Source organism: Dendrobates tinctorius, unplaced genomic scaffold, assembly GCF_039654945.1.
Source record: "Dendrobates tinctorius isolate UK_male_01 unplaced genomic scaffold, ASM3965494v1 ptg000073l, whole genome shotgun sequence".
In the NCBI taxonomy this organism is placed as follows: domain Eukaryota; kingdom Metazoa; phylum Chordata; class Amphibia; order Anura; family Dendrobatidae; genus Dendrobates; species Dendrobates tinctorius.
Genome location: NW_027361741.1, coordinates 4755431 through 4781103, shown reverse-complemented (window position 1 = coordinate 4781103; position 25673 = coordinate 4755431). Strand labels below are relative to the sequence as shown.

Genomic DNA, 25673 nt, shown 5'->3' with positions numbered 1-25673 from the left:
GGAAGCCCAGAAGGAAGCGGACGACGAGAAATGGAGCCGCGCGATGAGCAACAGACAGCGGGGGAGCCGGTCGTAGGTATCACACATAGCGATATCGCTATAACGTCACAAAATCGGTGACGTTATAGCGATATCGCCATGTGTAAAACCCCCCTTTAGACTCAAAATTACGTAAGGTTGGTAGTTTTCATTTGCAATCTAGTAATTGATACTTCATACTTATAGATTATTCACACGTTTGGGTTTTTTGTTTCCCCACAGCGTGTTTCTTCTGCGAGTCTCTGTCGTGAAAAAAATGCGTTTTATTGCACTAGTGAAATCAATGGGATTTCTGAAATCTCATGAAAATGCTTATTTTGTTTCCATGCAGTTTAGCAACGTCTTCCAACCATTCAAGTGAGAAGAAAAAAAAAAACTCGTCAAAAATGCACATTTTTAAGCAGCATTTTTTCCTGCCAGGAAACATGCTTTTGATGGAGCAAAATCTGCTGCAATAATCAGCATCGGTGTGACATTGAGACAGACATCTCTCTCACCATCTGTTTTTTTCCTGCTTCTATGGGCCCCATCACACAGAGACTCACCAGCGATCCCGACAATGATATGAGCTTGTCAGGATCGCTGGTGTGTCGCTACATGATCGCTGGTGAGCTGCCAAACAAGCAGATCTCAGCAGAGATCAGGACATCGACACGCGGATAACAAGCGACGCACGCCGCTTAGTTACCAGCAGTGTACGTTAAGATACCAGCGCGCTGGTGCAGGGAGCTGGTAACCAAGGAAAACATCGGGTTTCTAAGCGCTGCGCGGCGCTTAGAAACCCGATGTTTACCTTGGTTACCAGCTCGCTGCACCAGTGCGCTGGTATCTAATGTACACATCAGAATTCTAAGCGCCGCTTAGAAACCCGATGTTTACCTTGGTTACCAGCTCCAGCTCGATCTCTGGTCTCCCACCTGCCACACGCAGTGATGCGTGCTGGCCAGCGGGAGAACAACGATCAAAAAAATGTCCAGGCCATTCGAACACGATCAGCGATACCCGGCAGGGAGGCCAATCGCTGATAAGTGTCGCACACAGCGATCTCACTGGTGAGATCGCTGTGTGTGACGGGGGGGCTTAATACACTTGTCTGCTCACTTATTATAAATGGGAGAGCAAGTTTATGAACGATACAAATATGTTACAGCTTAGTTAGGGTATCAGAAGGACATTGCATCATATGAGAGAGAAAGGTAGGCTGACATGGCAGCTCTCACATAGAAAATACTTGTTGGTTACAAACCTTCAGAAGGTGAATGGGAAGAGTTGGCAAAACGAGCATGGTCAGTGCTTATGAGCAATGGGTGAGGAGCTTGTTAAGAAGTATAGAGTACCACCTACAGGTCATTATTAGGAATGACATCCTATAGGAGGTACATAAAATTATTTTTTTTATAATTTCTGTTAAAGGAACACAGACTGCTTTAGGGCGCCCTGTGGGCAGGTCTTTCCTTGGTTTCTCAGGCTTACAGCAGGAAGATAAGTCTCTGCATACAGTCCTGCCCTGGAGCACGGGCATATCATTAACTGAAAAGAACCACAAGAAGGATTTCTTCACCCCAAATATCATTTTTAATCAGTTTAACACTGTCAATGTCTGCAGTTTCCTTAGCAAAGTCCTGCTGACAGATTCACTTTAAAGGAGGAGAATTGTCCTATTCTACATTATGGCTATGTGCCCACATTGCAGGAATGCTCCGGAATTGTCCGCATTTCCGCAACTCCCCACCGCGGGTAAAACGCATGCGGAATTCGCATGCGTGTTTCCGCAAAACAAGAGTTTTTAGCTTGCAGAATGCTTGCATTTTTCCAAGCAATTTGAAGCATCGCTTGGAAGAGTGATTGACAGGTTGATCACACTTGTCAAGCACAGTGTGCGAATGACCTCTGATGACGTAGCGGTCTCGCCGACATAGGGTCTTATAACAGACATTTTGGGTCCATTGAGGTAAATCTACTAACTCTCTGGCATGCATTAATATATTTTCCTTAATTTTCAGCCACTGAAAGTAAACTAAGGCTATGCTCACATGCAGTATTTTGCAGTACCAGCAAAGCTAAGAAATTTCAGAAATCTCATGCACGCCCTTGTTTTGTAAACTGTTTGCAGCATTTTTATACCACCCATAGAAAGCAATAAGAAAAACTGAATTTTTTAGCAATGTTTTGGTCAATAAAACTCTTTATTAACCCATTAATGACATATGACCTATATTTACATCATATGACTTCCCTGCCTTTGATGCGGGCTCACATGCTGAGCCCACATCTTTCACAGCACATGATAGCGGATTTAATCAGCTGTCATGTGCCTTTATCAGCCACAATCTGAAAATCTCTGACAGCAGGATTTAATACATGCCGTCCCGAAGCACATCATTAATACCACCCATTGGCGCCTCTGTCACATGATCGTTGGGGGCTGATGGGTTATCTTGACAGCCAAGGGTCTGCAGAAAACTCCTGTGCCTGTCATTACGGTACTCCTGTAAACACTCTTGGCCGGCGTTCCAAGAACACGATTTCTGCTATTACCGTTATGTATAGCACAGGTGAATGGACAATCGCAGCTTCAAGTCTCCTAAGGCCTCTTTCACAGAAAAGAGAGAAAGAAAGAGAAAGAAAGAAAGAGAAAGAAAGAGAAAGAAAGAGAAAGAAAGAGAAAGAAAGAGAAAGAAAGAGAAAGAAAGAGAAAGAAAGAGAAAGAAAGAGAAAGAAAGAGAAAGAAAGAGAAAGAAAGAGAAAGAAAGAGAAAGAAAGAGAAAGAAAGAGAAAGAAAGAGAAAGAAAGAGAAAGAAAGAGAAAGAAAGAGAAAGAAAGAGAGAGAAAGAAAGAGAAAGAAAGAGAAAGAAAGAGAAAGAAAGAGAAAGAAAGAGAAAGAAAGAGAAAGAAAGAAAGAGAAAGAAAGAAAGAGAAAGAAAGAGAAAGAAAGAGAAAGAAAGAAAGAGAAAGAAAGAGGAAAGAAAGAGAAAGAAAGAGAAAGAAAGAGAAAGAAAGAGAAAGAAAGAAAGAGAAAGAAAGAGAAAGAAAGAGAAAGAAAGAGAAAGAAAGAGAAAGAAAGAGAAAGAAAGAGAAAGAAAGAAAGAGAAAGAAAGAAAGAAAGAGAAAGAAAGAAAGAGAAAGAAAGAAAGAGAAAGAAAGAAAGAGAAAGAAAGAGAAAGAAAGAGAAAGAAAGAGAAAGAAAGAGAAAGAAAGAGAAAGAAAGAGAAAGAAAGAGAAAGAAAGAGAAAGAAAGAGAAAGAAAGAGAAAGAAAGAGAAAGAAAGAGAAAGAAAGAGAAAGAAAGAAAAAGAGAGAAAGAAAGAGAAAGAAAGAGAAAGAAAGAGAAAGAAAGAAAGAGAAAGAAAGAGAAAGAAAGAGAAAGAAAGAGAAAGAAAGAGAAAGAAAGAGAAAGAAAGAGAAAGAAAGAAAGAGAAAGAAAGAAAGAGAAAGAAAGAAAGAAAGAGAAAGAAAGAAAGAGAAAGAAAGAAAGAGAAAGAAAGAAAGAGAAAGAAAGAGAAAGAAAGAGAAAGAAAGAGAAAGAAAGAGAAAGAAAGAGAAAGAAAGAGAAAGAAAGAGAAAGAAAGAGAAAGAAAGAGAAAGAAAGAGAAAGAAAGAGAAAGAAAGAGAAAGAAAGAGAAAGAAAGAGAAAGAAAGAAAAAGAAAGAGAAAGAAAGAGAAAGAAAAAGAGAGAAAGAAAAAGAGAGAAAGAAAAAGAGAGAAAGAAAAAGAGAGAAAGAAAAAGAGAGAAAGAAAAAGAGAGAAAGAAAAAGAGAGAAAGAAAAAGAGAGAAAGAAAAAGAGAGAAAGAAAAAGAGAGAAAGAAAAAGAGAGAAAGAAAAAGAGAGAAAGAAAAAGAGAGAAAGAAAAAGAGAGAAAGAAAAAGAGAGAAAGAAAAAGAGAGAAAGAAAAAGAGAGAAAGAAAAAGAGAGAAAGAAAAAGAGAGAAAGAAAGAGAGAAAGAAAGAAAGAGAGAGAAAGAAAGAGAGAAAGAAAGAGAGAGAAAGAAAGAGAGAGAAAGAAAAAGAGAGAAAGAAAGAAAAAGAGAGAAAGAAAAAGAAAGAAAGAGAAAGAAAAAGAGAAAGAAAAAGAGAGAAAGAAAAAGAGAAAGAAAAAGAGAGAAAGAAAAAGAGAGAAAGAAAAAGAGAGAAAGAAAAAGAAAGAAAAAAAGTTTTTTATTCCAGAATGGAAAATGCAGCCGTAGGAGATAAAATAAAGACAAGAGAAAATCTTCCGGGCATGCTCATTTTCAAAAGACGGAATCCGTCACTGGATTCTGTTTTTTGACGGACAGCGACAGATCCTGTGCTCACAGGCTTCCATTATAGCCAAAGACGAACGGCGCAGGATCCGTCGCGATCTGTCTTTTCAACGCAGACCAAAAAAAAACCAAAACGTTACAAAGTACGTCTACTCCAGATGATGGACGCTGAAATTCCGATGGATCCGTCAAATGACGGATGAAACGGACAGCCATCCGTTGCAATCAGTCGCTAATGCAAGTCTATGAGGGGAAAAAAAAAAAAGAACGGACCTGTTTTTTTTTTTTTTTTTAAAAGGGCGGATTTCAACTGACATCAAAAGACTGAAGTGTGAAAGAGGCCTAAGGGGACTATTAACGCCTTTACCCCCCGAAGGTGGTTTGCACGTTAATGACCGGGACAATTTTTGAAATTCTGACCACTGTCACTTTATGAGGTTATAACTCTCGAATGCTTCAAGGGATCCCGGTGATTCTGAGATTGTTTTTTCATGACATATCGTACTTCAAGATAGTGGCAAAATTTCTTCGGTATGACTTGCGTTTGTGAAAAAAACGGAAATTTGGAGAAAATTTGGAAAATGTTGCAATTTTCAAACTTTGAATTATCATGCCCTTAAAATCAGAGATATGTCACAAAATAGTTAATAAATAACATTTCCCACATGTCTTTACATCAGCATAATTTTGGAACAAAAACTTTTTGATAAAAAAAAAAATAATAAAAAATAATATATATATATATAATAGGACGGTGCAGGCACCCTAGCTCCATCTAGCCCCTTCAGGGGGTGAGGAAAGGGACCGTCCGCCACCTTGCAACACCGCAGTCTAAGCATTGGTGGAGCAGTGGGGGCCGCACGGACTAGTCTTGTGCCTCTGTACAGCCCATGGTTTCAATACCTAGGGGTGGTCAGGGCTAAGTCCGGCATTGTGTCCCACAACGCGGGAGAGGATACGTGGAGGCAACACTCTCACGTGCTCGCCCGTTGTTGGTTTGGGGAAATCGAACCTTTTCAATAGGATCCGTTGCCCCTGTCACATCTTCATAGGAAAAAGAGGAAAAAAGTCTGGAGAAAAATCAGACGTGTGCCTCCATGGACACTAAGCAAAAAAAACTGATTTCTGCCCGCAATAGGGGTGAGGGTGTATACTGTGGAGGAGGAGCTAACTTTTTTTCACTTAGTGTCAGCCTCCTAGCGGCAGAAGCATACACCCACAGTCTCTTTGTCCCCCAATGAGGCGAAGGAGAAAAAAAATTCCCCACAAATATATTTTCAGCACGAAATATTGCATTTTCATAAGGGTAACAGGAAAAATTGCACCAATTTGTTGTGCAATTTCTTCTGGAGTACGCTGACACGCTATAAGAAGGATAAAACCACTGTTTGAGCACACTGCAAAGCCCAAAAGGGAAGGCGCGTCATTTGACTTTTTGAACGTAAGATTTCCTAGAATCATTAGCAGACGTCATGTCCCATTTGGAGAAGAGCCCTTGATATGCCCACAAGTGACCCCAATTTGGAAAATAGACCCCTCAAGGAATGTGTTTAGATGCATGGTAAGCACCTTAAACCCCCAGGTGCTTCACAGAAGTTTATAACGTTGAGCCATGAAAATAATAAAAATCACATTTTCCTCACAAAAATGCTGTTTTTAATTTTTCTGAGGGCAAATAGAGCATTTTTTAAACAAACTGAAGTTCATTTTTTCCTGAGGGCGCAAACACCCTATATGTAAATCGGGAATATTTTTCAGGCACAGTGCAAAGCTCAGAAGGCAAGGAGCGCCAGATTTTGCTGTTATGGTTTGCAGGTGCCATGACTCACTGGGAGAGGCCATGAGTGCCAGAACAACAAAACTCCCTATAAGTGACCCCATTTTACAAATTACACCTCTCAATGAATTCATCTAGAGATGCAGTGATCATATTGACACCACGGGTGTGTCACAGAATTTTATACCATTGAGATGTGAAGAAAAAAAGCTACAAACATCTTGCATATAAATACAAACATGTCAACATAATAGATAGAAAGGTAGAAAGGATATCGCCCAAGAGTATAGAAAGTCACAGCTTGCCATGCTGTCCTATGTAAGCACCTTGTATCACTCCAAAAATATTTGATTAACATGCTGTATGAGTCAAGGAATAACATACTTACCAGGTGCTTAATGTAGGGCTACATAGACCATCCCTACACGTATTGCTACCTCATGTAGCTTTCCCTGACGAAGAATGGAAACCCAGTTTTAGGCCCGATTTATCAAGTTCAAAATCCATGCACTGTTGGTTATTTTTTCTTAGGTCGGGAGAAAGAAAGATAACCTCCCCCCACCTGGGGAAAATCCTCATTGGGATTGCTATTTATTGTCGATGGGCCCCCTGTTGAACATGAACCCCTTGCCTCTACCCCTTCTATCTTTCCCACTTTATCCTGGGGGTTTCCTCTGAATAAATCTCCTACTCGGAAAGGGCCGTTTATAGGATTGCCTGGAGAGGACAGGAAAGAATCTTTTTATACCCTGCTTTATCCAGGATATCGTCCAACGTGGGTCCAAAAATCGTAGTTACTTACCGATAACGGTATTTCTCCGATTCCATGACGGCACCACGAAGAGAGGGATCCGCCCTCAGGGACAGGAAACCTACAGGTGAAAAAGGCGGTACCTCTCTCCCAAATCAGTTGGTTTACAGAGCATTACTCAGAACTTTCAGCTGCAACTCAATTGGTTATATAAAAATCCAAAATTAATCAAATTTAGCTTAATAGGCACCGCGTGGCTAAGTTACTAAAGCTAACTAACTCACTCTAATGTGCACACCGGTGTGTGAAAGGGAGGGGATGTACGGGTGCCGTCATGGGATCAGAGAAATACCGTTATCAGTAAGTAACTAAGATTTTCTCTTTCCCCCATGACGGCACAACGGAGAGAATTACAAAGATTGTACATCTAGGGAGGGACCACCGCCTTCAGAACCCTTTTCCCAAAGGTGAGATCTGAGGAGGAGGTCAAGTCTAGACGGTAATGTCTGAAAAATGTAGAGGGGGAAGACCAAGTGGTAGCTCTACATATCTGGTCTATTGAAGCGCCGGCTTTCTCCGCCCAGGATGACGCCACTGCCCTGGTTGAATGGGTCCTTCCGTCCTCTGGGATGGCCGCCCCGCAAGAGGAGTAGGATAGGGTAATGGCCTCTCTTATCCATCTCGCTAGTGTGGCTTTCGATGCTTTTTGCCCCTTCCGTGGACCCTGAAAACAAACAGAGCCCTATCCTTCCTAAACTCTCTTGTGGTTGTCAAGTATTGGACCAGGCACCTTTTTACATCTATAGTGTGTAGTACCTCTTCGGCTTTGTTTTTGGGATTGGGACAGAAGGAGGGTAAGGAGATCTCCTGGGTCCTATGAAACTGTGACGAAACCTTGGGGTGATAGGGTAATTCTCAGAACCGACCTGGCCTATCATCCAGTAGTTGAGTGAAGGGTAAGTCGGCAGATAAAGCTTGCACATCACTAATGCGGCGGGCAGAGGTTAAGGCTACGAGGAGGGAGGTCTTGAGGGACAATGTTTTTAAGGGAGCCTCCACTAAGGGTTCGAAGGGAGATTTGATTAGTGCGTTTAGCCCTAGGTTTAGATCCGGGGAGGGTACGGCCTGGATCTACTTCAGGCTCTAATAAATATCATAACCCACCGATTTTTGGCTAAGTCATGGTTATACAAAGCTCCCAAGGCCGCTACTTGTACTTTTAAGGCCCCCTAGCCCCTTTTCCAACCCCTTCTGTAGGAATTCTAGAATTTTGTCTATTGGGATTTTACCCGTTGGGTCAGAGCCTGATACTGACATGAATTTTTTCCATACTTTCCCATATGCTTTTGTGGTTACTGGCTTTCTGCTTTGTAGTAGCGTGGATACCAAGTTTGACAAGAAGCCACTACTGCTTAGGAGTTCCCTCTCAAAAGCCAAGCTGTCATGTGTAAGTTTTTTATATGGGGGTGATACACTGGTCCCTGGGATAGGAGGTCTGGAGTTTCTGGTAGAACCCAGGGGTCTGTGACAGGAAAACCATATTCTCCGAGGCCAGAAGGGCACTATTACAATTACCATCGCTTTGTTCCCCCCGTATTTTCCTCAGTACTAAGGGAATGAGAGATCTTGGCAGGAAAGCGTACGCCAGATGATAATCCCAGGGTATCGTGAAGGCGTCTAGAGCTACTGGGCCCCCTCGGGGATCGATCGAGCAGAAGGTTTCCAACTTCTGGTTCTGACTGTTCGTAAATAAGTCTATTACTGGCCGGCCCCAGAGTTTCACAATCTGGTTGAAGACTAAACTGGTTTAGTTCCCACTCCCCTTGTTTTAGGCGTGTTCTGCTTAGGAAGTCCGCTTTTCCGAATCTTTTATGTGGAGGGCTGTCAGAGATTCTAGATTGTGTTCCGCTAGGTGGAAGATGGATTTTGTTACCTCCATTAGTGCTCGGGAACTGGTGCCCCCCTGGTGGTTTAGATATGCTACCACTACCTGGTTGTCTGAGAAGACCCTTATGTGTTGGGAGCGAAGTGAATCCAGAAAATGAATGAGAGCTAGCTTTACTGCCAGCAACTCCGTCATGTTTGAGGAAGCTGACTCTCTTCCTGAGTCCAGGCCCCTTGCGCCACCTGACTGCCTAGATGTGCACCCCACCCCCAGGGCCTTGCATCTGTGGTTAGGATCTTTGTCGCTGGTAATGCCCAAGGAACCCCCTTGGTCAGATTGACTGGATCTGCCCACCATGTTAAGGAGTGTACTGTGTTTGGCGAGATGTTTAATTGCCTGTCTAAATTCCCGTGTAGGGAAACGTCTGCGTCTAATATTTCTCACTGTAGGTTTCGAGAATGGCTTTGCGCCCACTGTACCGCTGGCATGCAGGCTGTCATTGATCCCAATAGAGACATAGCTTTCCCAGTCACTACCCTGAGAAAAGCAATCATTTGTGACACCATCGGTCATCTTTTAAATCTTTGTCTGAGGAAGGTAACATTTCTGTTTGGTTGAGTCTAGTGTTATGCCCAAGTACTCCTGTACCTGACTTGGTACAAGTCTGGAAGTCCTTGGGAAAATTCAGCATCCATCCTAGACTCTACTAAGAGATCGTCCAGGTATGGGACTATCAGAATGTTTTGTTCTCTTATGTGGGCCATTACTTCTGCCATTATCTTTGTAAATAGTCTCTGAGCAATAGCCAGCCCAAAAGGGAGAGCTCTGAACTGATAATGTTTTCTCCCCCTGGATCGTCACCGCCACCCTGAGGTATTTCCTGTGGTCTCTGTGAATGGGTACATGGTAATATGCGTCTCTCAAGTCTAGTACAGGAATGAAGCACAATGGGGGAAGCATTTTTACACAAGATTTTATTGTCTCCATTTCGAAATGCTGAATTTCCAGGAACTTGTTCAGTCTTTTTAGATTTATGATTACCCTGTATGTTCCGTCTGGTTTTCTGCGGAGGAAGAGAGGGAAGCAGAAGCCTTTCCCTCTTTGCTGGTAAGGCCTCTTTCACACTTCAGTTTTTTTACAATCAGTCACAATCCGCCAGGTTTTGAAAAAAACGGATCCTCAATTTTCTTTTGAGGATCCGTTTTTTTTCCCCATTGACTTGCATTAATGGCGGATTGTGACGGATTGCCGTCCGTTGCATCCGTTTTTTTTTTGAGGATCCGCCAAAAGTTGCTGTCCGTCATTTCAAAACGGAGCTTGCAACGTGTTTTTTCTCTGGCGGATCCTCCAGACACTGATTTTCTGGGTGCGTCAAAAAAACGGACAGGTGGCATCCGTTGTCATCAGTACTAAAACGGATCCGCCATCCGTCCTTTTGGCGGATTTTGACTGATGCAAAAAACTGAAGTGTGAAAGAGGCCTAAGGGACTTCTTGTAATACCTCCTTCTCCCTTACATTTGTGATTTCTTGATGAAGAGCCAGCTGTTCGTGTGGTGTCTTTTGAGGCGTTATCACAAAAGAATTGTTTGGAAGGGAATTGAATTTTAATCTTAGACCTTTTATTATGCTCAATATCCACGCACTTGCGGATATTTTTTCCCAGGTCTGGAGAAAGTAGGACAATCTTCCCCCGACCCGGGGAGCACCTTCATTGTGGCTTTTTAAAACATGAATCCTTTGTTTTTATTTCTTTTATCCTCCCATCCTTCCTTGTTCCCTTTTGGAGGTCTTCGTCATATAAATCTTCTGTTCCGAAAAGGCCGTTTGTATGACTGACTAGGGAACCTGGGAAAGGACTTTTTCTTGTCCCCTGCCTTGTCCAAAATGTCATCTAGTGCTGGGCCAAATAAAAATTCCCCCTCACACGGGATTGCGCACAATTTAGTTTTAGTCTGCAAGTCTCCCGGCCAGCATTTTAGCCATAAGGAGCGTCTTGCGGCATTTGAGAAGGAGGCTGCTCTGGCTGCCAACCTAGTGGAGTCTACTGACGCATCTGCCAGGAAAGCTGCTGCTCCTCTCATTACCAAAACTGATCTTTGCATTGTTTCTCTTGAGACTTTTTCTTTTATTTGGGAATCTAAGTGATCCAACCAGACCATTAGGGCGCATGCCGTGCATGTGGCTGCTATGGCTGGCTTTAGTCCCCCTCCTGCCGCTTCCCAAGAATTTTTTTTTAAAAAGCTTCTGCTTTTTTTATCCATTTGCTCCTTCAGGGTGCCCATGTCTTCAAAGGGCAGGGCAAATTTTTTAGAAGCTTTTGCAACAGCAACATCTAGTTTAGGTGCTTTACTCCATAGGGAGCAGGCCGGGTCGTCAAAGGGGTATTTCCTCTTGGGTGTTAGGAGGGCTTTCTTGTCTGGCTTTTTCCATTCTCGTTTAATTAGGGAATGGATTTTCTCATTTATCGGAAAAGCCCTCCGTTTTTTTTTTGTTCTAGCCCACTGAGCATTAGCTCTTGGGCCGTTTTCTTAGGGCGTTCATCTACCAGCCCCATAGTTGTCCTCACGGCTTTTACCAGGGCGTCCGTTTCCTCAATAGAGAAGCAGCTGCGTCCCCCTTCTGAGGATGATGAGGAGGACTGGGAGGATGACGAATTACTTGAGTCAGATAGTTCACTTCCTGACTCACTAACACTGGACTCTGGAGACCTATGCCTGGATCTACATTTTTTCTTTGAGGTTGTAACACCCTTAAGGGCGTTTTCGACCTGGGCCCTTATCAGTGTTTTGAGGTCTGAAGCAAACCTCGGGGATTCCTCCTGGATTGTCTGTTCTATGCACTCCGTGCAGCGCTTTTTCTCCCACGTAGAGGGTAGCTCCTCCGTGCATATAGCACATACCGTGTGTTTAGATTTGGCTGTGCATTTACGCCCCTGCAAGAAATTAATAACCGCATATTAGCGAACGGACTTTCACGGAGATCACTCACCCTCCTTGTGGAACGAGAGATACCGTCTCGGGCGTAGGGATTATTTCCACCGCTGAATCCACTTCTGGCTGTGCCGCCATGGTGGAGCTTTGGCTGCGCCGCGATCCTGAATGACCGCTGCGCTGCTGGGACGAGGTTGGGACAAGGTGCGCTGGCGCTTTGAGTGCTGGCACTGCTCTTGCGATTGCCGCTGCCCCTGCTTCGGGGACTGCCGCCGCGTCTCCTCTAGCTTGTCATCCATGGTGATTCCCTCTGCCACTTTAGTGGAGTTTAAATATGGGCTTCCTTTTTTTTTTTTCTTATTCTTCTTTCTCTGGAGCGCGGCGCCGCGTTGTTCCCTTCCGAGTGGTGGCCTGCGCCCCCGCCGGAAGTGACCGCCCGCACATGCACACTGCGCCTTCCTCAAAAGGAGCTGTGCTCGCGCCCCGGCATCCTGCACCCTCCTCCCCCTCCGGCGCCTGCAGAGGCCCTGTATCCCGCGGCTCCCGATGGCCGCCGCCACCCTCCACCGACCGCTCTGAGCCCCTCGCTTGGGGGGGCTCCTCAGTAGTGACTGCTGCCACTATACCTGGAGAAGGCTCGCAACCCTTCTTTTTTTGGGGATCGGCAGGCTTGGTCCTTCCCGTCTTCACTGCCTCTCCCCACTCACCCTCAAGGCCCGCCGGCCCCGATGGTGATGCTTCGGGGCGGCAAAAAAAAACAAAACAAAAAAAAAAAAAAAAACGCCGACCCAGCCGAGGAAGGGAGCCACACTGCCTGTTACCGCACTGGTTCGGTCCCCGGCATCCCACGTCGATTCTGCAGGTACGTGCTGTAGGTCTCCCCATCAGGGACAGGAAACCAACTGATATGGGAGAGAGGTACCGCCTTTTTCACCTGTAGGTTTGCTTTCCCTGAGGGCGGATCCCTCTCTCTCCGTGGTGCCGTCATGGGGGAAAGAGAAATAAAACTCGCGCTCACAGGGAATGGAACACAATTTCGACTTTGTCTGGAGATCCCAAGGCCAACTTTTAAAGGGAAGGTGCCGCAATTTTATATAATTTGCAAAAAAATAGTAAGTAACAAAACATGTTTCAGCAAATGTTGTACTAACCAGGATTTATGGTTTGTTTGTAATAATGTTTTAATGTAGCCACTGGGCGCTGCCATCTTGATTTGCAGATCTGTGGAGGACTCATACAGTCTGCAAATATGGCCGTCCCTGCACATAGGAGACTGCGGTCGGCTCCCGACCCCACCATGCAGCCTCATTAGCAGAGAACTGGGCACACCCCTGTGGGCTGTCATTCACTGCTGTAGGTGTGGCTGGGCGCCATTTTACTGTAGCCCAGTGCTATCTGCTGAGCTCCACTTACCCTCTAACACAAGACCACTTGTGGCATAACAGGTCCTGTGTTGTGAGGAGAGGCTGAAGATATGGAGAAGGTGGTCAGCAGAGGAGAGAAGCGCTCACTGGAGCCGGAGGATGGAGAGTGGTGAGTGCGGGTGACTTTCCTCTATGCTCCTCTGTCCTGCTACTCCAGGCTCAGCCCTGTGCTTCCTGCTCTACTGTGTTCTTCTGCTCTGTCTCCGCCTCCTCACTCACAGCCCCAGTGATCTCCGGTAATCTGACACCTTCCTTTTTATGACAGCTTTTATGGCTGTCTGAGGAGGACAGTGACTTATACAGCCCATAGTCTAGTGTATGGGGGCTGGAAGTTTCACCAGTCTGTAATACTGTCTTGTGTGATACTGCCTGCTGAGCAGTGAATCTAATCCTATCCTGTGTGATACTGACTGCTGAGCCGTGTATCTAATCCTCTCCTGTGTGATACTGTCTGCTGAGCCGTGTATCTAATCCTATCCTGTGTGATACTGACTGCTGAGCCATGTATCTAATCCTCTCCTGTGTGATACTGTCTGCTGAGCCGTGTATCTAATCCTCTCCTGTGTCATACTGTCTGCTGAGCCGTGTATCTAATCCTCCCGTGTCATACTGACTGCTGAGCCGTGCATCTAATCCTCTCCTGTGTGATACTGTCTGCTGAGCCGTGTATCTAATCCTCCCCGTGTCATACTGACTGCTGAGCCGTGTATCTAATCCTCCCGTGTCATACTGACTGCTGAGCCGTGTATCTAATCCTCCCCTGTGTCATACTGACTGCTGAGCCGTGTATCTAATCCTCTCCTGTGTCATACTGACTGCTGAGCCGTGTATCTAATCCTCTCCTGTGTGATACTGACTGCTGAGCCGTGTATCTAATCCTCTCCTGTGTGATACTGACTGCTGAGCCGTGTATCTAATCCTCTCCTGTGTGATACTGTCTGCTGAGCCGTGTATCTAATCCTATCCTGTGTGATACTGACTGCTGAGCCGTGTATCTAATCCTCCCGTGTCATACTGACTGCTGAGCCGTGTATCTAATCCTCTCCTGTGATACTGTCTGCTGAGCCGTGTATCTAATCCTATCCTGTGTGATGCTGACTGCTGAGCCGTGTATCTAATCCTATCCTGTGTGATACTGACTGCTGAGCCGTGTATCTAATCCTATCCTGTGTGATGCTGACTGCTGAGCCGTGTATCTAATCCTATCCTGTGTGATGCTGACTGCTGAGCCGTGTATCTAATCCTATCCTGTGTGATACTGACTGCTGAGCCGTGTATCTAATCCTCTCCTGTGTGATGCTGCCTGCTGAGCCGTGTATCTAATCCTATCCCGTGTGATACTGCTCTCCTGAAATACTCTGTGCTGCTGTCACCCTGCTGGTTTTATGTGTGATCTACATGGTGGTATGAACTATATGGCGGCATTATGTGTGAAGTATATGGCGGTATTATGTGAGAACACTATGGCAGTATTATCTGCTAAAAGGGGACCCATTCTAGGGTGGCTCTAGCTGAGCACCTGCACACGGTTCAGGGGTAATAGGTGCAGTCAGGGGAGGGCTGGTGAGGCAGCTGAAGAGAGGGGTCTCATTTTTATCGTTACTGTATGGCTACATTTCCCCCATCCTGCTTCCCAGCGTCACCCTGGACTGCGCCTGTCGCCTCGCTTTCACACATCGCCAGGACAGGATCTGAGGAGGGGAATGGGGTCTTTGCCTGCAAAGTCTGGATCAGGCTGATTGATGGCCGTTCTGATCCAGACTTTACATGCAAAGACAGTCAGTAACTTTGCAGGCCCCATCAAAATGGCTGCTTACTGTGTTCCTAGATGTCATAGGTTTTTGTGCCAGATTTCAGTAGCTGCTCCCCCTAGTGTTAACAAGTGGAAATGCCAAACTTTTTAAAGTTACTTTTCATATTTTGCAAAATTAAAAACAAATGATAATATTTAAGAAAATGTAAACATTAATTCTTTACATTTTTGCAATTGCTGAAAAAAATTTTTTTGGATGGCACCTTCCCTTTAAGCCAGTGAGCTCGCCTGGCTGCGTTGGAGGATGCCGATCTGGCGGCTAGCCTGACCAAGTCCGCTGATGTGTCCGCAAGGAAAACAGCAGCCCCCCTCATTACGGGAAAGGAATTTAGTATTGTGTCTCTAGGGGTTTGTCTCTTAAATGTGATTCCAGCAGATCCAACCAGACCATTAGCGACCCCGCAGTACAGGTGGCGGCTACTGCTGGTTTTAGCCCACCCCCAGCAGCCTTCCATGAACCCTTCAGGAATGAATCTGCTTTTATATCCATGGGCTCTTAACAATCCCATATCCTCAAAGGAAGAGAAATTTTTATAGGCTTTGGCAATAGCCACATCTAGCTTTGGCGCCTTTTCCCAAACCGAGCAAACAGGGTCCTCAAACGGGTATTTTCTTTTTGGGGTAAGGTGGCCTTCCTTTCTGGCGTTTTCCATTTCCTTTAATTAAGGCTTGGATTTTCTCATTCAGTGGGAAGGACCTCCTCTTTTTTTTTTACTCTAACCACCGAACATAATGTCCTGCATTGTTTTCTTGGGGGTCCACCAGACCCATAGTAGATCTGACCGCTTTAATGAGACTATTTCCTCTACCGGAAAACAGCTGCAACCATTTCTACCCTCAAAGGACGTTGATGATGATCATGATGATGATCTGGATGAATCTGAGTCATTTCCTTCGCTTTCCATACTACTAGACCCCGGCTCAGTGGACCTGTGTCTGGTTTTCCGCCATTTCTTTCCGGATTCCTGAAGGGATCTAAAGGTGTCTTCTACCTGACTCTTTTAAACGGAGATCTAAGGTCTAAGGCGAACCTCTGTCTCCTCAAATTTTCTGCTCTGTACAGGAGCCACAGTCTCTCTTCCCACGTAGTGGGTAACTCTTCTGTACAGAGCGCACATATCCTATGTTTAGATTTGGTTGTACATTTCTTCCCTTAAAAAAGAAGAAAACAGGGCCCTAATTATAAAGTGGACTTTCACAAAGTTCCCTTACCATCCTGTAAGAAGGAAGGGTACCGGATTCGGAGGAGAAACCATTTCCAAAGAAGGATTCTCTCTTGCACTGGAGGCCATGCTGGAATCCATGCTGTGCTGGGAGCCCGAGTGGCCGCTGCTGCTGCGTTTATGATGAGAAGGGTCCCCTTCCATCCGTTTTTTCTGCTGCTGCGTTTGCTGCTCATGATGAGGAGAATGGCCCTGCAAAGGATGTCCCTCTGAAAGCTCCTGGTCACTCATGCCAGTAAGACTGCAGAGCTCCTTGGAGGCACTGTTTACGGTCTGTCTCCCGGCTTAAATCTGGGTCAGGGACCTCCCACATCTTTCATCCCATAAAGGAACGCCCTGCGCCCAGATTACCCAGTCATGCAATGCATTACGGCGCTCTGTGCATGCACTCTGTTTCCCAGTAATGTCTTGAGGCGTCCGCGTGCGTCATAAGGGTGCGCCGCCCCACGCGTGCGCTCTAGCTGCTCTGGAGTGCCGGCGAGGCCATGGAGAGGCGGCCTCCTTCACTTTCTTCCGCCGCCTCTCCCCGAGCACCCTGAAGGTCCGCTGACCCCAGCGGTGGCGCCTCATTCAACCGCCCCAGCCGAGGCAGGGAACCCCCACTGCCTGGATCGGACTGGTCGGGCCCAGCATCCCACAACAATTTTCAGGTATGTCCCATGTCGACTGTAGGTTCCCCATCAAGAACAGGAAACCAACTGATGTGGGAGAGAGGTACCACCTTTTTATCTGCAGGTTTCCGGTCCCTGATGGGCGGATCCCCTCTCTCCTTGGTGCCGTCATGGGGGAAGGAGACATTTTTGCAGCCCTTTATTGTGAGAGCTATAACTATTTTTTCGCTGATGGAGCTGTACGGCAGCTTGTTTTTAGTGGGATAAGATGAAGTTTTCAGCGGTACCATGTTTATTTATATCTATCTTTTCGATCACGTTTTATTCCACTTTTTCTTCAGAAGTATGATGAAGCATTGTTTTTTGCCTTTTTCTTTTTACGGTGTTCACTAAAGGTGTTAACTAATGGGACAGTTTTATAGGTCGGGTCGTTGCGGACACAGCAATACCAAATATGTGTACATTTATTGCTTTTTTTTCATTCAAATATTTGTAGATACAATATCTTGATTTTATTATAACTTTTTATTAAATATTTTTACAATTATTTTACTTTTTTTTTTTCTTTTTTTACTTGTCCCACTATGGGACAATCATTTTTTGCAGGCTGATTGCTTCTACAGCATGGAGATGTAGCAGCATCCCCATGCTGTAGAAACTGGCAACTCTGATCATGCACTGCACATGATCAGCATGTTTCCCGGTTCAGGTGACCCGGATGTCGCCAAGACGACATCCAGTCACCATGGCAACGATTGGGATCCCGCGTCATGCTACAGAGTCTCCGATCCAAAGGCAGAAGGGCCTGTCAGCCCTCTTCCGGCACTCGGAATGGTGTCATCATGTTTAACTCCTGAAATTCTGCGATCATTAGTGCCGAGTGTCAGCTGTCAGAATCAGCTGACAACCGGCGGCGATCACCCACACACCACCCGTGTGCGCGGGTGATCGCGCAGACGTAATAGTCAGTGGTCAAATAGGCCCAAGTCACATGGACGGATTATTCCGTCTGATGTCAGAAAAAGGTTAAATAAGGTAAAAAAAAAAAAAACCAAAAAGTTCAAACTACCCCCTTTTTGCCCCATTTAAAATAAAATGTTTGTATTATTGCATTCAGAAATGGTCAGATCACTATATAAATTAATCCAACTGGTGAGCAGCGTAAAGCGAAAAAAAAATCCAAGCCAGAATAACGTTTTTTTGGCCACTGTAACAATTCAATGAAAGGCAATCACAACATTGCATCCAGCCTAAAATGTTAATAAAAACATCAGCTCAGGGAACAGACTACAGGTCTCGGAAAATGGCGACAAATGCAAAAAAATGTTTTTCATACAAATTTCAATTTTTTTCACCACTTAACCCCTTAATGACCATCAATATGACTTAACGGCGGTAGTTATGGGTACTTAAACCACAGCACCGCTTTTTAATGGTGCTGAGGTTTAACCCCTTCACTCCCGGAGCTTTTTTCGATTTCCGCTCCCTTCTTTCCAGAGCCATAACTTTTTTATTTTTGGCCTTGTTAGGGCTTATTTTTTGCGGGACGAGTTGTACTTTTAAACGACACCATTGGTTTTACCATGTCGGGTACTCGAAAACGGGAAAAAAATTCCAAGCGCGGTGAAATTGCAAAAAAAAGTGTAATCCCACACTTGTTTTTTGCTTGGCTTTTTTGCTAGGTTCACTAGATACTAAATCTAACCTGCCATTATGATTCTCCAGGTCATTACGAGTTCATAGACACCAAACATGTTGAGGTTCTCTTTTATCTAAGTGGTAAAAAACACGCCAAAGGTTGCTTAAAAAAAAAAAAAAATGCGCAATTTTCTGAGACCTGTAGTGTCTCCATTTTTCGTCATCTGGAGTCGGGTGAGGGCTTATTTTTGGCATGCCGGGCTGACGTTTTTAATGATATCACTTTTGTGCAAATACGTTCTTTTGATCGCCCGTTATTGCATTTTAATGCAATGTCAAGGCGACCAAACAAACGTAATTCTGGCGTTTAATTTTTTTCTCGCTACGCCGTTTAGCAATTGGGTTAATGCTTTTTTTATTGATAGATCGGGCGATTCTGAACGCGGCAATACCTAATGTGTATGTGGGATTTTTTTATTGTTTTATTTTGATTGGGGCGAAAGGGGGGTGATGTGAACTTAAGTTTTTTAAATTTTTTTTTTTTTTTTTTTTTACTTTTGGCATGCTTCAAAAGAATGCACAACCTGATCGGCTCTGCTACATATGGGCGATGAGCAGATCGCCCTTATGTAGCAGATTTACTGCTGTGCTTTGAGCACTGGCCACCTGGCGGTGCTCAAAGCCATCTGCCTGGAACAAACATAGAGGTCTCTATGAGACCTGTGGTTGTCCAGGCATCGCGTCGCCAACTACCGGGGGTAGCTGAGACACCAGAGAACATGATTTGGGTCGGTTTTTACCGACCCTGGTGTTGCAATCGCTGTTATTAACGGTATATTATATGGTACAACCATTGGTGTCATTCAAAAGTACAACTCGACCCGAAAGCCCTCATAAAGCTATATTGATGGAAATATAATAAGTAATGGCTCTTGTAAAAAGGGGGGGGGGTAAAAAAAAAAAAAAAAACCCCATAAAAATGGCAATGGCGTAAAGCAAAAAAGGCGTTTTGAATATAGCATTTTTACTGCCAACAGAGCAGGTTTTGGCTGCAGGGAACAAAAACGCAGCAAAAAATGCTGTGTGTGAACAGTAAGTCCTGATTGCATGAGTAAGGAATCTTGAAATCGAGAGGAATGAGAGAATGGAAAAAACAGCATTTGATAAAACTGAAATAAGCCTTGCCATTTTAGTCCAGTCAGCCAGTTAGTACAGAGTAGTAGAATGCATATTGGATAAAAAAAAGCCAGTACATTGTCTGCCACCCAGTAACCCCCCCCCCACACACACACACCGGAAAGGTGACTGAATACTTACTAGAACAATGTAGCTTCACTGGTGGAAGGCAGAGCTCTTTGGCAATATCGGTATTTTTGATGGTCATTGCCTCATCAACCTATGAAATGATACAATATTACTGACGAGAGCATTCTGCATTAGCAAATTTGTTTTTCTTCATTAAGTTCACTAAATAAATGTGACTATCCAAGCACGGAGGGAAGTAGACACCCCTAAAAATGATACACAGAAAAGGAAAATATAAAATAAGCCAATAATAATTACCGTTTTGCCCTTCACCCATTCTGTTGCCAGAGAGCTGGAAGCAATTGCAGAACCACAGCCAAATGTTTTGAATCTGGCATCAACAATTTTCCCATGTGCATCCACTTCAATCTGCAAGATGACGAACACAAGTTATTTCTTTTCTGACAAGTAACAACGTTGAAAAGTAATATGCACCAATTAAACCCAACTAATTCAGCTAAAAACAAACCCTCACACAGATCCATTGGCGAAATTAGAAAGGTTTTAAAAGTAAAATTGTAGAAAACACTAACGTTATACATTTGGCATCATCAAAATTGTACTGATCAACAAAATGAAAAGTAACCCAAATATTGCAGACAGGTGCAGCCTAAAAACTATACAATATATATAAGTAGAATCATAAGTGACCCTAGGCATATTATATAATCCCACTTTAGGGACAACTAGTACAATCTGGTGCCAGCAGGAAACGTTTAATGCTGAATTACGGCTGGCAGTGCTTCCTAGCCTGTATTATGTAACATGACGTACACACGAGATACAAACCTGCAGTTTCATAACATCTCCACATGCTGGCGCACCCACGAGGCCCGTTCCAACATTCTTGGAGTTCTTGTCAAGAGAGCCAACATTCCGTGGGTTCTCATAGTGGTCAACAACCTGTAACACACAAATAGAGAACGTGTTATTGGATGAAGGTCAAAGGAGTTTTCACTGCCCTTGACTGGAACCATAGTAGCTTTGCCAACTTGTTGCGCAGTAAATGTTAGAACGCCAGCCTTGAAGTACACAAGAAAAAAAACAAAACACGAACAATTATAATTCAAATACAAAAAAAAAAGGTTCACAATTATAGGGGGGGGAGGGGTTACAGAATTGTCAGGATATTAACACTAAAGACACCCAGAGGTCCACTACGCAGTTCTAGGAAAGGTTTCAGGACCTACTTAGATTTACAATAGTTGCTGGGTCTATTCCTGCAAATACAGCAAAATTAAATGCAATTTAGCGCCTTCTGCTGCACTAACATCATACACGACTCCATAATGTTACGCTACCAAGTAACAAAGTGCTTTATTGTAGACACTGAATGGACGGCCTATGATAAAACAGCTACATCCGTACTAACATTTCAAGAGGCTGAGTTTTTAGTGGCACAGCGGCTGAGCAATCACAGATGTGTTTTTAATGCAAATAATGCACCCGTCAGTCATCATTAGCCAACTAAAAAGTACTTGCTCTTTCGGGTGACTTTTCAAACAAAATGTGTGTACACAGCTGTAAGGCCATGTTCCCACCTGCAGTATTTGGGTCAGTATTTGTAAGACAAAACCAGGGGTGGAATAATCAGAGGAAAGTATAATAGAAGCACGTCACTACTTCTGTATTTATCACCCACTTCTGGTTTTGGCTTACAGATACTGACCAAATACTGAACGTTAGCACGTGGCTTTATATGATTTCTGGTCATGCCAAACTATATATAAAGACTACAACTTACATCATGGCATCATATTAAGTGTCAGCATTCACACAAAGCCTGACTCAATATTCTAGGTACAAGCACTCCAAGTCAGGAGTACTGATGAAGCTGCACGCGAAACATGCGTTGAGGTACTGGACAGTGTGGTCTGACATATTATGGCATATGGTTTACTATTGACTAGGGTTTATTGCTGTTATTAGGGGCAATTTAAGCATGGCTGGCTTATTATATATTTAGCCTTATAAACGTATTGAAGTTTGTTGTAGTCAGCTACATCTATTGGATATACTGAATTTGAATATACCGTATATATCCTGTTATACTGAATTTTCATGTAGTGACTTACATTTATGATTGGACATGCCTTGCCGTCCATGATTTATGGAATACTAATGTGCCTTAGTAAATACGGATCCACGCTGTCCTTTCAATGGTTTTTATGTTTGTTTTTTTTTTAAAGGGAATCTGTCACCCCATTTTTCGAGTATCAGCTGCGGCCACCGCCATCAGGGGCTTATCTACAGCATTCTGTAATGCTGTAGATAAGCCCCCGATGTAACCTGAAAAATAAGAAAAATGTGTTGCAGTCCGGCGCCTCCCATACTTCCAAAACCGGACCCGGACCACCCCCGGGTGAGTATAATCTAACTCATTTTTCTTATCTTTCAGGATACAGCGAGGGCTTATCTACAGCATTACAGAATGCTGTAGATAAGCCCCTGATGGCTGTGCAGGCAGCTGATACTTGAAAAATGGGATGACAGATTCCCTTTAAAGGTTGTTATATTTGTGCTTTATACTTTGTGTAAAAAAAAAAATAAATGAATTTGATGGATCTGGCTCTATATGATATATTATTCTACTTGGTGGTAATAGTTGAATATATGCCTTTGGTACTTTCAAGAATTTTAATAGATTGATATGAATATGGGCCTTTTCCAATTGTTTGTAATAATACTTAGGCAGGGGACTTTTTACCTGCCTCTATTTTACATAATGAACATTCTATATATTGAAAAAAAATTAAAAACACCTCCAGCAGGCAGGAGCTTGCGCTGCAGCATGAGCCGCATGTAAAATAAAGTCAGTAAACAAAATAAAAAAAAAAAGTCTCCTCAAAGATGGCACCATCTTTGAAGAGACAGTTTTTTTTCTCTAGCAAGATGGCACCGCCGGCGTCTGCACAGTAGCATCTATTGGCGATCGCCAATAGCTTCTACTGTGCAGGTGGTGCCATCTTAGAGGAGGCTTTTTTTAATGAATTTATTTATAGCACAAATTAACTGAATTATATGCACATTTTACATACGGATCGAGCTGACCAAATGGAGAAGTTGGGGAACCTATTTTTTTTCCTCTAGCTCTGAAAAAAATGGATCATATTCTGATCAGAGTCTGATTAGCATCATCAGACTGGTTTTCTCAGAGAAGAAACAGTAGAGTGACCGTAGCCAAACAGCAACTCTCTGGTCCCACCAAATGCAGCCTAGGCAGAGAAATCCTCTAACCTCAGGAGCAGGCAGGGAGAGGACACACTGTACACAATATGACTTTCTGGCACAGTCACCACAGGCAGGGCCGGTCGACGTCAGCGGCAGACAAACCAGGCAGCTGCCTAGGTGCCTAGGGCCCCCGCTCCCTCAGCCAGTGGCATGCCACTAGTAGCGGCACATCACGCAGCCACAATGGGGCCCGCCAGCTGGCAGCGCCGACTCCCCCGGGCGCCGCAGCCTTCAAAGCAATGATGGAGGAGAGAGCTTCAGACGGCGCTCCCTTTCCCATCATTCACCTCTGACACTGCAGGTGCGCGATGACGTCACTTCATTGCGCACCCACTGTATGCTGCCGCTGAGACCGAAGCAAAGCCTGGAGCAGCACGGGGCACGAGGAGAGGTGAGGATTGTGGGTTTTTTTTTTTTAATATATCAGTGAGTACTAGACTGTTGAACCATTCTCGGGAGGATTGAATCATACTCTTTGATGGGGCTACATTATATTCTATGGAGAGGTAGGCTGTATTATATTCTATGGGGGGGGGGCTACATTATATTCTTGGGGGGCTGATTGCGTCATACTCTATGAAGAGGCTACATTATATTCTATGAGGGTTTACATTATATTTTCAAGGGGAGATGGGCTGTATTATACTCTGTGGGGGCTACATTATATTCTATGGGGGTATGGGGGCTGTATTATATTATATTCTATGAGGCGTGATTGCATCATACTCTATGAAGGGGCTACATTATATTGTATGGGGGGCTTCATTATACAAGGGGGCTGCTATGAGGGGGCTACCATATATTCTATGGAGGGGCTGCATTATATCGTATGGCGGGCTGCATTATACTGTATTGAGGACTATGGGGAATACATTATACTACATGAAGAACTATGGGGTGCATTATACTATGGGAAGTGAATTGTACTACATACATGACTATGGTGGCATTATATTAAATGGAGCACTATATATACAGGGCTGAGCAGTGTATTTTAATATACGGAGGACTTTGAGGAGTGTATTATACTATATGGAGGACTGAGCAGTGTAATATATATATATATAAGGACTGAGCAGTGTATTTTAATATATGGAGGATTATGAGGAGTGTATTATACTATATGGAGGACTACTGGAAGTGTATAATACTATATAGAGTGAGGAGTGTATTTTAATAAATGGAGGACTATAGGGAGTGTGTCATACTATATGGAGGACTATGGGGCACATTATATTATATGGAGGACTATGAGGTGTGCATTTTACAATATGGAGGACTATGGGGCACATTTAATACATGGAGAACTATGGGGTGTATTATACTAAACAAGCAGATTGGATTGTTTATGCCTGAACATAAATCATTGTTCTGAAATCTTATGCTGCTGATGACATGATACTGTAAGGGGACGGATTGATGGAGACAGAACAATCACTAATGGATCATTCTTTCTCAGACGGTGGAAAGAGGCCGGGAAACAAGTGTCGAATGACCTCAATAATGTCGATCTCACTCATTTAGCGGCCTGAACTCAGCGCATGTAAATACAACGGAAATGCTTCTGTGTGATGTGCAATATGTGAGCATTTCGGGGGCCATTTTATACTTTTGCCCAGAGCCGCACATTGTCTAAAACCGGCCCTGCCCACAGGTGTCCTGCACCGAGAACCCAGGAGGGACAACAGCATCCGCCCCTGACAGCCCCCTTCCATAGGCAGCGCCAGCAGCACGGTACAATGACAGGACGCAGCTCCTGCCCTCTCCCGGCCACTCCGCGGTGACGTCCCCTCACACACGTAACACAGCCGTGTATTGTACGCTACCTTCTTGTGATAGGCGGCACACGGGACTCGGAACTCTGGCGCCGCACACCTACTCCACACGGAGCAAAACAGCCGTCCCACTCCTGCCATTGCGTCTGTTCAGCAGTCAAGACGGCAGAGATGGCGGCGCAGTGACGCTGCTGTGTACGGAAGTCACGTGGTCTGCTCACTACAGCCTGAAGAGTGGCCTCTGCCAGAGCCTGCCGTCCTGCGTCACGTGATGGGGCGTCTCTTATGTTATGTAAGGCCACGTGACAGTGTGGCTGTGAGGACGGATGTCTGTAGTCCGCGCACTCTGGGCTGTCAGCACACCGTAGGCTATGCAGTGGGGAGGGGGATCTGACAGCACAGCAGGCTATACAATGGGAGAGGGGGATCTGACAGCACAGCAGGCTATACAATGGGAGAGGGGGATCTGACAGCACAGCAGGCTATACAATGGGGGAGGATCTGACAGCACAGCAGGCTATACAATGGGGGAGGAGGATCTGACAGCACAGCAGGCTATACAATGGGGGAGGGGGATCTGACAGCACAGCAGGCTATACAATGGGGCAGGATCTGACATCACAGCAGGCTATACAATGGGGGAGGAGGATCTGACATCACAGCAGGCTATACAATGGGGGAGGGGGATCTGACAGCACAGTAGGCTATACAATGGGGGAGGGGGATCTGACAGCAGGCTATACAATGGAGGGGAGGAGGATCTGACTGCACAGCAGGCTATACAATGGAGGGGAGGAGGATCTGACAGCACAGCAGGCTATACAATAGGGGAGGATCTGACAGCACAGCAGGCTATACAATAGGGGAGGATCTGACAGCACAGCAGGCTATACAATGGGGGAGGATCTGACAGCACAGTAGGCTATACAATGGAGGGGAGGAGGATCTGACAGCACAGCAGGCTATACAATGGGAGAGGGGGATCTGACAGCACAGCAGGCTATACAATGGGAGAGGGGGATCTGACAGC

The 25673-nt window shown here is 44.6% G+C and overlaps 1 protein-coding gene across 1 annotated transcript in view; it reads right to left on the bottom strand.

The window, feature by feature from the left end:
- ISCU (iron-sulfur cluster assembly enzyme) overlaps positions 1–25002 on the bottom strand; it is a 32284-nt gene extending 7282 nt beyond the window's left edge. The window contains exons 1-4 of the mRNA XM_073582581.1: positions 24695–25002; positions 20427–20540; positions 19896–20006; positions 19650–19728 (exon numbers count right to left, since the gene is read on the bottom strand). Of these exons, the coding sequence (XP_073438682.1) occupies positions 19650–19728; positions 19896–20006; positions 20427–20540; positions 24695–24784 (394 nt within the window). The 5' untranslated portion in view covers positions 24785–25002. The remainder of the gene's footprint in view (positions 1–19649; positions 19729–19895; positions 20007–20426; positions 20541–24694) is intronic.
- Between the last annotated feature and the right edge of the window lie 671 nt (positions 25003–25673).